General features: G+C 43.2%; 1 protein-coding gene across 1 annotated transcript; it reads right to left on the bottom strand.

Annotated features, from left to right (window-relative positions):
* Window positions 1-728: 728 nt before the first annotated feature.
* Window positions 729-7,353, bottom strand: LOC142584356 (uncharacterized). Its single transcript, XM_075694513.1, has 2 exons — window positions 6,684-7,353; window positions 729-3,020 (listed from the first exon to the last, which is right to left on the bottom strand). The coding sequence occupies exons 1-2, from the start codon at window positions 7,131-7,133 to the stop codon at window positions 2,745-2,747; spliced, it is 726 nt and encodes a 241-aa protein (XP_075550628.1). The 5' UTR covers window positions 7,134-7,353; the 3' UTR covers window positions 729-2,744.
* Between the last annotated feature and the right edge of the window lie 3,996 nt (window positions 7,354-11,349).

Raw genomic sequence — 11,349 nt, 5'->3', positions numbered from 1 at the left:
CATCGATGCACGAGGAGGACCCGTGGAGAAAAATCTAAGTCCCTCCTGGATTGCAACAACTTCTCCGGCAATTGACGTTGACCTATGCTCTAGTTGAAAATGCCGAGCAATGATCATATTGTCACGCTGCGCGGCACAGCCGAAGGAAGAGAAAGTAGAGGGGCGCGCGAGGAGCTGGCCACTGTTTGTTGGCCATGGATGACTATTTTGTCCCTTGCTCTACGTTAACCATCTATTATCTTGTAAATAAACTCATCCCTGGCCACTGTTTGTTGGCCATGGATGACTATTTTGTCCCTTGCTCTACGTTAACCATCTATTATCTTGTAAATAAACTCATCCCATCCGTTACAATACGTAGGATGAATATGGTTTGGCAGACCCATCATTATACACGGGCACAGTCAGGGTAAGTTTCTTGAGGCCAATTGAAGGAACAGATGACTTTATTATAATTCTAGGCATCTGCAATGTATAAACAAAGGTTTATGCAGGACCCGCAGAGGTGTTCTCGGTGTGCAGGCGGGAATCTTGACGGTAGGACAATCTGATGGCACGATATAGTTCCCATGCTAAAGCTAACATTCAATGTGATGGGACATTTCCAAGTTGCTGTATCAGTTCTTGCAAATGGAAACAACTTTTCTCAACTGACTTTTATATGTTCCCCATTTAGCTCAGAAGCCCTTCACTTCGCTTCACTTTATTTCCTTAAAGACCTCACAAGGGGGTGTTACATAAGGGGTGGGTTGTACAGAGATGTTACTAATTCCACAGCTTATTAACAAGACAGGTACATGGATACACTTTGAATAAATCGTGATGCACAGGTGATTGAAACAATGTCGTGGGGAAGGCCATTCCATTCTGAAGCTGCACGGCAAAAAAATGATGCAGTAAAAGTTGTGGTGCCAGAACGGGATCGGGTGACTTGAAGCGGATGGCTCGTGTGGGGGGAAGTGCGCGTGGCAGGAGCGATGTGAGGTTGATGGCTGAAAGAACTGTGATAAAACTTGTGGTAAAGTGATAGTGTGGCGATCCTGTGGAGAGACCAAAGAGTGGGCAGACCAGATTCATATTTAAGGGATGACACGCTGATATCGTATGAATAAGAAGAATTAATGAAGCGAGCAGCACGATTTTGCACTGCTTCGATAGCATTGATCAAATAAATTTGGTGAGGGCTCCAGATTGGTGATGCGTACTCAAGTTTGGGCTGAATTAGCGATTGGTAAGCCAAAAGTCTTACGTGGTAGGGTGAGTGACGCAGATGACGTTTTAGAAATCCTAATGATCGGTTAGCCGATGAAATGATATTCGTGACATGGGTGTGCCAGGAAAGATCAGGGGTTAGTGTTACACCAAGGTATGTATAGGATTCACTCGTTTCAACTGGTATGTTAGCAATTTCAAAAGTAAATCGAAGCGGGTTTTTGGGACGGTGGAAGGAAACTAATTTACATTTGTTAGGATTAAGCGTCATTAGCCAGCGGTTACACCATTCGAACACATTATTAAGATCATTCTGTAGGGCTATCTGGTGAGATGTGTTAGTTATTTTGCAGTCGTCAGTGAACATGCGGATCTTACATAATGAATTGTTAGGCAAGTCGTTGATATATATTAGAAATAAAAGCGGGCCGAGGACAGATCTCTGCAGCACACCGGACATTACAAGGAGTGAGTTAAGACTTGACATTGTTAAGGGAAACAAACAGAGTGGTTAGTCAGAAATTCGGCAATCTAGTTTAGAATGTCGGGTGGCAGGTTTAGTTCGGAGAGCTTCATTAGTAGACGCTTGTGTAGTATTTTGTCAAAAGCCTTGGCGAAGTCAAGAAAAATAGCATCTGTTTGTAGGTTAGTGTTGGGGTTAGCATGCAAGTCGTGAAGAAAAAGGGCTGGTTGGGATTCGCATGAGGCGCCTTCTCGAAATCCATGTTGAGAGGGATTAAAAAAGCTGTTAAAATCAAGGAACTGCATGATCTGAGAGTATATGATATGCATGATATGCTCCACGAGTTTGCAGCACACACTGGTTAGAGATACGGGGCGGTAATTTAGCGGACAGTCTCTGTTGCTTGCATTGTGAACTGGAATGACCTTCCCACACTTACAATCGTAAGTGAGAATTCCTGAGGAGAGTTACTGGGAAAACAGCAATAGTAAAAATTCGGCGGATATGTGCCTAGCGTTTTTTAAGAGCTTGGAATTTATTTTTTCCGTACCAGTAGAAGATGACAACTTCATTTTTTCAATTAAGGACAGGATACCTGAGAAACTAATGCTTAATTATAGGTGGCATTTCAACTAAACCAACAGAAAACTGCTGTTTCACTACGGTTAGGTTCATTCGTAAAGACAGACGAAACGGTTATATTAAATATGCCAGCCATACCTGGCATTTTCACCTTGGAATGTCTGGTCACATAGCTGCAGTAGGTTCTGTTTCCAGCTGGAAAATTATTTCCAGCCAGTTATGGGGAGCCCCAGTAGAGAAAGTGCTATTACCACCCAGAAACACAATTTGAAAATATTGTTTTGGGCAGGAGCAAAGTCAATTTCCATCTGGAAAATTTGATTTCTAGCTGTCCATCGAAAGGTTCCGACTGAAATGCTATTTCCAGCTGAAAATCCCCTACCTCTATTCATGTAAGTTAGTTCATTAATTGATTTGTACAAGTTCTTTACGCATTTTTGACATGTATTTATATATCGAATTCTGCCTATAATAAACTATTTCGCGATCATCCAGCTGTTTCATGTATCGAGCTTCGACTGTAGTCGATGTTGACGATGTCCTTCTTCTGGAGAACTTGGCTGAGTTTGCTCAGGACCGTCCTGCCGTCCCTGTAGAAGCAGTCCACAGTGACCGTCACTTCCCGGATAGTCTGCCCCTCTCTGGCTTCCACCATGGCGGAAGAGACAAAGACTTGCATCACTGTGCCCTTCCTGCCCGAGAAGAGATAGACTGTAGGCTCCAGGGTGGGCCCATCAGCAGTGGATTTCCCGCTCATGGTAGCCTGCAAAACATGTGTTTGGATTTTGGCGTACACGGAGCAGGAACTGTAAAACGATATTAACCATTAAGAAAAACAATCAGTTTTAAATGACAGCTTTCTTTGCCGCTTTCTTCCTTGCTGCAGATGCTTTCTTTGCCAGGTAGACAACTTGGGTCACTAAATATATGCCATGGGGTATGTTGCCCATTCTTTGCCAATCCCCCAGAATGGACATGCGCCACTGAGACGCATGGGGCACAGAAGCCTTAATGTATTTACATATCTATCATATTCCTCCGTGCATAAAATCCTCACCAACACACACTTTGACATAAAGAGGCATTTGACAGGCATTGAGGCTGTGTGCGTGTCCTTCACTACAGCTACTTCGCCAACTCAAACAAGCTTTGTGACATTTAGGTTCAAACATTGGATTGGATCAGAAAATATTCTTTCAAGCCGAACATGTATGTTCACCTTTCCTCTGTAACGCTCCTTTATGCGGTCCCACCAGTCCGCCTTGCCTCTGCTATGCTGGCATGCTGTGCTACCGAGGTTCACTGTTCTGCCGATCCATTGGCACAGCAGGATGTGACGCGGCGCCACTAACATTCCTATATTTCAGTTAGCGTTTGGGAGCGGTTGGGAGGAAACGATAGCGGTTGGGAGGAAACTAGATAAGCTTAAGTTCTAGGTACGGTGGCATGACAAACCCCTCCAGACCGCCACTAGCCCCTCCTCTGGCTTTCACATTCAAGCTTTCCCTTTCATCCATGTCCTTCTTTTAGAGCCCACCTCCTGAATCTTTCTGTTCCGTGGAAAAGCTGAGGGGTTCGTCAGAAATATTCGGAGGAGGGGGGTTGACTCCCTAAACTGTTTCTTGCCCACGCTCAGGTTACGCCAATTACCTGTCCTATATCACTTACATTGCAGGTGGCAGGACCCGTGGGTAATGATGAGCCAGTTACTGAAATACAACATAAAAAAATATTAGCAACTGCATGAGTACAGGCTAAGAGGTACGCTTCTTTGCGTGGACACCATATCCTCCTCAGACCAAAAGGCAACTGAGCTGTTTAACTGCTTTACAAGTTCAGTTCTTATTACCGACTGCTATGTTACCAATGTGAAAAACCCATACTCCAGTTAGGACGCTGATGGCAGAATCTCCATGAAGACGGAGAAAGTAACTGTCAATTCATGTTCTTGTCGCATAAAGCAGCTTTGCTCTCTTAAGGAATGATGAACACTTAACATCATGGCTTCTTCTCTTGTCAACTCGAGGTATTCAAAACATTCTGCAAGGCTGCTTTTTGTCATCTGTGCCTACGCAATGGTCTAGATCAAGTTAGTGCCAATCTTTAGGAAAGCGGGCAGCAGAAATGAGCTTAAACCACTTCCACATAGTTCCACAAGCACCAGACATTATATCCTGGAAGAATATTCTACATAATCTCTTACAAGAATTTTGAGGAGTATAAGAGACAATGTGCATTTCAAACTACAAGGGATCTCACGAGGATATCCAAAATCGCGTCATTCGTATTATTCACAATCAATCCTACACTGTCTGTATGTCACTATATACTATACAGAACCTTGTATCTTCATAACGAATTTACCAAGGATTCTGATTATGAAAAGAATGTGGACCAGTCACTCAACACTGGAGGTTAGCACTCCTTGGGGCTTGTCTTGTCCGAAACAAATAAACGCAATCTACCTTGCTTGGCTTTTTTTTTTTTTTAATGTTGTGTGCCTTCTACTTTCAGGTCACGAATGTCAATGCCTACTAACAAGTGATAGTATGCTTGAAAGGATAGTGAGCACAGTGTTTGACAAGAGGAAATGCATGTAAGATGGATGAGGATTATTGCTTGCGGACAAGATAAGTACCAGAGGATAGTGAATGGAATGATTTGTATTGATTCACAGTTATTAAAGTGTAATATACGAAGATGAAGGGGAGACACGAAGTAACAGGACTGAATACTGAATATCAAGGGACATTTCTTCATTGGAACAAGCATTTTATATTGATGCAGGTGTGTTTTGTTAGATGGTGGCATGATGGCGTGTCATTATGGTGAGCATGTGCGAGAAGAAGCTTGGTACCTCAATAAAACGCTTATAATAAGCTCTCAATAAAAGCTCTCAATAACGCTCTCAAAAACGCTCTCAATAAAAGCCCCAGAGAGCATACATTCTTTTTATGCACTGCTACAATATGTCACACGTGAAAAGGTAAGCCATGTTCACCATCTTCCTTGTCAGCCTGTCCCTTTCCAAGCGAATTTGCCAACGGCCATTTGGAGCAACTGGGTCCTGGAGGCAGACTGCTACTTCCCTATTTCTGGACGTCGTCAAGGTTGCAGTTTGGAACACTGCTTGGCCCTTCTTGTCCATTGCCGCGAGACTGTGGTTCACCGTGCACAGCCATGCCCCGAATAAAAAAAATATGCGTTGCAGCTAGCTGTTTTTGGTTGTGTGCAGTCAGTTATATGTAAAGATGCAACTTTATTCATTCCATTTAATTCATTCTATGCCTGTGGGCATGCTGTGCTGATCAATTGGACACTTTAATACAAAAAAGGGAAAGGGGCTCTGCCAAAAAGTAATACCACACAAGAAAAGCCTCTATCCATGTTTCAAAAATCTGAGTCATGATATCTCGAGGTCGATTTGGCTTCCGAGAAAGAAGCTGAATTGTCATCGCAACATAAGGACTCTCATTTTCAAACTGGTATGGAGATATTTCTCTCTTCCCAATTGTTTCACTCAAATAAATTCTGTCTCTCAGATTCACAGCTGACCTCCAGATTAACCACACAGATTTCGGTGAAAGATGTTTAAATACAGGAGAAAAGACAACAAAACGTTAGGGTTGTATTACAGCACCCACCACCAGAGGAGCTACCCCACAGGCCTCATACAACACAGCTAAAGATGTCTGATGACTAGAGTTCATCCAGACACGTCACCTGTATATACATGGTGTGAAGGACAAAGGTACAACCTGTGGAGGCAAGTCTAGGCATTTTCATGTCAGATGCTAATGACAGAAACGAAATGTGTTTGTTCGCTATGCTGCATTCACACTTAGCAGGCAACACTGTGGCTGCCATGCAAGTAGTGCAGCTATAAGAATTTCACTCAGTGTTTTTTTCGAGTAACATATTCATTTGTGATACTTTCTATGGAATAACCTACTTCACATCACAACTGCAAGATGTGGCCATAAGGTTATCAGTGCACCCTTGTGCTTCTAACATGTCTCATACTATGTTTGGTTGCAAGCGTAAGCACAAACTGTGGGCTGTGGCCACTGGTCGCAGAAACGTGCCACTTCGTATGTCCGGTGCTAAAGAGGTTCCGGTTTTTGATACCTCCCATGTCACATAGTGACATCATATATTGCAACATAAAAGTATGAGGCCTGATGTTACATTGAATTAAGAGATACTGTACATTCTCTTTCGTATGTTAGGAACTATTTCTTACTCCCAATTAGAGCAGTAAAGTCACTGCAGCCTTCATAGTGTTCGCCTGCTATGTGTGACATATGCTCTGTTGCGCTTGGCATTCAGTCGTGGTTTGTGCAACTTGACTAGATTCACTTTGGATTACTCAAAATGGAGACAGAAAGGCAGTTTGAATAAACCATTAAACCGTTCCACAACTTACGCTAGTTCGCCAAGTTTGCTCGGCGCTGCAGGGATGTCTTGCTGTGCCGTACTGGCCTTCAGCAGCAGGCCAAACTCTGCGAGACTTGTTTGGTGCACGTTTGAAGCCCTTCCTGCCACATGAGGCGGTAGCACACCTCCTCCCGCCGCCAACCGTACCGACCATGTAGTCAATACGAATGATGTAGTTTTCTCGGAGGATATTCTTTAAATGACCTATGTGGGGCACATGGTTTCTGCAGAATATGAACTGCACGTTCCTGCATCCCTCCGGCTCCGGCATTTCGCACAGTGTGCTGTTGTCGTTCACGGCCTTGAGTATTCTCTTGCTCTGCAGGTAAACCATGACCGAATGGTCAATGTCAGCTGCGGAGCAGAACATGGTAGGCATGTTGAGGATGTCGAGGTCTCCCGCTTCTAGGTCATGAGTGCCAGTTATCATTTCGCTCATGGGGAGAGCGAGGGCGTTGTGAAACGCGCTTTCGCTCTGCTCTACTGGTGGGTGCTCGGGTTGTTCAGCAGTCTACATTAGTGTCGCTACCCACATGTCGTGTTCCACTTCGACGTCGTCTACAACCAAATCTAAATCTTCTAGTACAGCACTGTCCTTCAACAACTCACTGAATGACCTGATCTTCCTTCCGTTGCAATATGCCACTGTGTCTGGCACAAGGACCATGACATTGGGTTCAACAGCGGATACCAGACCCAGACCTTTGGGTCAAGCAGAAGCTTGGCGATGTTGTTGTTGAATACAAAAGCCTTGTCTCTGCTGTCGTTGGCATGGGAAAGTTCGACACTTTGCAATTTGTTGACGGTGGCCCACCACTTGGCGTAGCTGGTCGGCTTTGGATTTCACTGGGCATCAAAGTGAACCTTGTCACCTTGTCCCAAACGCTAAACAGGTCATTCAGGCTCTTTTTCGGCTGAAGCAGGGAGATGTCAACGTTATCAATAGACAAGTAGGCACACTCTTTAATGTCTTCACCAAATATTAGATATGTGTGGCTTGGATTGTATCCAGGAAGACGATTTTCGATGCCGTCGCTACCTTGTTGGTACGCTGCCTGCTTCGGTGCGGGATTGCTCGTATGAGCCATTTTTCTTACCAGTTCCATATGAGTGGCCTGATACTTGGCACTGTGGCCTAGCTGACTTTTTACGGAATCTAATATGACTGCATCGCCTAGCTTGAGCCCCAATTTTGATAGGTCATGGTGCCAATGTTTTCGAAGAACCTCTCGTCAAAAAAAAAAAAATACACTAGCTCGAAGTGGGTGTACCAAATCAACAAATCCATAAAGCATTAACAATTTCGAGACGGTGCCCGTGACATCGCAGAGCTCAATGGGTGCATCAGTCGTCTTAAGGTGTTTCATGTCAGCCGGATTGTGGCTCTTTGCTGCACTGTTCTTGGTAGATGCCCGAGGTTGTGTGGACATGTAAACTCTGTTGTCCGAGCCTACAACTATCGCACAGCAAAAAGTCTTGCGACCAACCGTATGGTTTCAGTTATTGCACCGAACAGGCTCCGGACTGATGCTGGAAGTTGTGAAAGGATGCCTTGGAGCCATGGGAGAGGCACACCTTTGTCCACTCTCACGACTTTGCGGTGCTCCAAGATAGTGCCCTGCAGGGTCATCATCTTGCGAGGACATAGCAGCTGGCAGAAGCAAAACGAGAACAATGTAAAAGCGGGAGCCAACGTTTCGACAAGTGGACTTGTCCACTTGTCTCGCTGAAAATTTGGCTCCCGCTTTTACCTTGTTCTCGTCGCCTTGCTCTTCCATCTCTTGCCTTCTCCGTTTCTTCCTCAGCTGGCAGGAGCTTTCAGGTGTGCACTGCAGCAGGAAGAATTTTTTACAATCATGCAACCAATGCCAATAATAAAGGTTATGCATCCAGATTATCCAATAGGTAGTACATTCTTTAAAAGTTTCATATCCTGCAGCTATAGTTATCATAGTCAGAAGAATTTATTGAGTGGTTGGTGAGCCTTAAAGGGGCACTGCAAGATCTTGTCTCGCATTTGTTTAGATTTACTTATTTATTTATTATTTGCTTTATTAGTAGTTAGTGTTCCCAATCGCAGTATATGAGGCCCAAATTTCTCGGATTCACAAGGAATCATAATGTATACAAAGGTTTAATGCAATTAATCTAAACTGCAAGCCAAACGAAACACTGCTTCTCGGCGTAGAGTGTGGTTACAAGGGTTCCTTCCCATACGAAATTGAGGGGGTATGGTCAGGTGATCTCACTGGTTCACAGGTGGGTGTGGAGATCAAAGCAGCAATTGATAATCTCATCAAAAGCTTCATGTGATAACAGAGGGGCTAAAAGAGGAGCTAATAGAGGAGTTAAGGTCGCGGTATGTTTTGAGATGAGCAACAGCGGAAGCTGGACCAAGCTCCCAGTGTCAAATGTGGAGAAGTGCAGAGTAAAGCAGAAAGAATGACACATGCGCTGCTCATCCAGCTTTTGGGAACACGGTCACTGTGTGACTCGCAACAATTGTACATACGAGGCTAACTGAAAAATGGGTCGGAAGTTTGTGAACCCCTTCCTCCCTTATTTTCGTGACCATGTAAAGGAACCTACGTATGCCAGGAAGTCAAGCTACATTTCGTGACAGCTAGGATGGATAGTTAGACAGGATGGATGATGGCAATCTCGTGTCAAATGAACTTGATGGACTGACTGATTGATCTTCTTGATGTCTCATTGTTCCTACACTCTAGTTTTTTTTTCTGCTGCATTTGGCGCATGTTTTCATTTCATTTCGTTTGTTTTCATGTTAAAGGCCTGGACGCATTACATAAGGGAGGGCTTTAATCCTTGCGGCTATGTATGAACTGGTTGCATCAAAAAAGTACATGGTAAATAATGATTTGTAGCATGTTGAAGGAAATCTAGCACCACACAGTTGCCACGTGGCCAGCAATTATCGAATAAAGCAATAAAATAGCATCGCTATAAAATTTAGACAGGGAAATTATAGTGCTTCAAACAGCTTTTTCATTCATTTCTTTTTGTCATTGAAAGTTTAAAAACAATTGAAAGCAAAATGCAGACCGCAGTAGTCTCGATTTATTGTATTGACAGAGGAGGACCAAAGGCGAAATAAAAATGCCGCAGACATTCCAACTTCCTCACTTTTCTATGGACACCTCAAGTGTCTCGTGACCGAAAAAAAAAAAAACCCTGCAGCGCTAAGAAATAGAGAGAAAGGCAAGTTAAGATAGGTGGAATATTGTAAAAAAGGCGGGAAATCACTACTGAGACGGTACAAAAACTAATAAAGTAATAAGAAATGAAAATGCCAGAAAAGTATGACTTGTTGCCTGCTTGAAATGAAGAAGGCAGAAAAATGTTATGCATATGGTACTTTTCGCTGTGGCAATGACACCTGTGGCAATTGCATAATTCCAGTTCGATTCCTCAAGCTGAGCTGGATTACTCGAGGTGTACATTACTTGCACGAAACGTTGATATGCATAAGTGATCAATTAAACACCATCCTTAATTTAAGCTTTCAACTAATATTACATTACAGTTTATTGCAATTGCCGAATCGTAGCCAGCTTGCAAGGCATATCCGCTAGATCATAATTCCGAGGATGGCACTGGTTTATGTGCCATCACACTTGCAGTAAAAAATGCACTGTTGTATAACCTTTCAAAGAAAATGCCATTCATGCACTGAAGCACAAAAATAAATGGGACGCCCATATGTTTCATTTCAGGTGGATACGCTTTTCAAGCTCTCTAGCTACAATTCGTAAATTGAAATACGGGTGTCTTGAAGTAATGAGATAAAAACCTAATTAGTGAACTTTTCTTCACTGATTATACATTTTGATTACTCATGCAAGTAATTTCTCTGAGCAGTCCAGCTCAAGGACTAGAAATTATGTTATCCACTTAGTAAAGCAATGAAGGGGGCTAGTTGGTGAACGTTCATGGTTATATTGCGCTCAGTTTTACACAGACGATATTAAGTGAAGGACGGAACATGGACGGACGTAGCGCAACTTGCGCTACGTCTGTCCACGTCCTGTCCTTCACTTAATATTGTCCGTGTAAAACTGAGCGCAATATAACCATGTATGTTATTTACCACAGTTGATTAGTAAAAATTCTCTAGAACATAAAAAAAGCTTGTACCCAGTAGTCTGTACCGGGAAGTCAATGTACAGCATAAAACAATTACAAGAATTCTATCTGCATAATGTACCCTATTTGCTCCATTCTAAAGCACACTTTACTCAGAAAAATACATCCATTTAACACACAGCCACATTACACACATAGGGGAGTCGCGGAGAGGAGACATGAAATGATCATGCAGGGAAGAACCCGATGGGATATTAGACGAGATGACGCTCGTAACCTTCTGCTATAAATTGGGGTACGTCTCAAGAAAGAGTACCAAAGGCCGAATGCAGGGAGTTGGAAGCTTTCACACGGGGAAACTATATCTACATAACTTCGCAAACAAATACATTTGAACCAGGCACTTAATTGCTATGATCCTAAAAGAATCCAATGGGGATCAGGTAAGATAATTTCATAGAAGCAATTCAAGTTCCAATTAGAGTTGCCCTACGATATAATGCATGCATACATGCGGTGTTTTTTTTTTCTTTTCTTTTTCTTTCCGATTC

The sequence above is a fragment of the Dermacentor variabilis genome, chromosome 1, assembly GCF_050947875.1.
Source record: "Dermacentor variabilis isolate Ectoservices chromosome 1, ASM5094787v1, whole genome shotgun sequence".
In the NCBI taxonomy this organism is placed as follows: domain Eukaryota; kingdom Metazoa; phylum Arthropoda; class Arachnida; order Ixodida; family Ixodidae; genus Dermacentor; species Dermacentor variabilis.
The sequence above is the reverse complement of the archived record's forward strand: the minus strand, read 5'-3'. Positions and strand labels throughout refer to the sequence as shown.

Bases quoted from the DNA above. Each gene is read 5' to 3' on its own strand.
- LOC142584356 (XM_075694513.1), bottom strand. From the start codon at position 7,133: ATGAGCGAAATGATAACTGGCACTCATGACCTAGAAGCGGGAGACCTC. The intron at 3,021-6,683 runs GTAAGTTGTGGA...CATGTTTTGCAG, and splicing joins AGCAAACTTGGCGAACTAGC to GCTACCATGAGCGGGAAATC.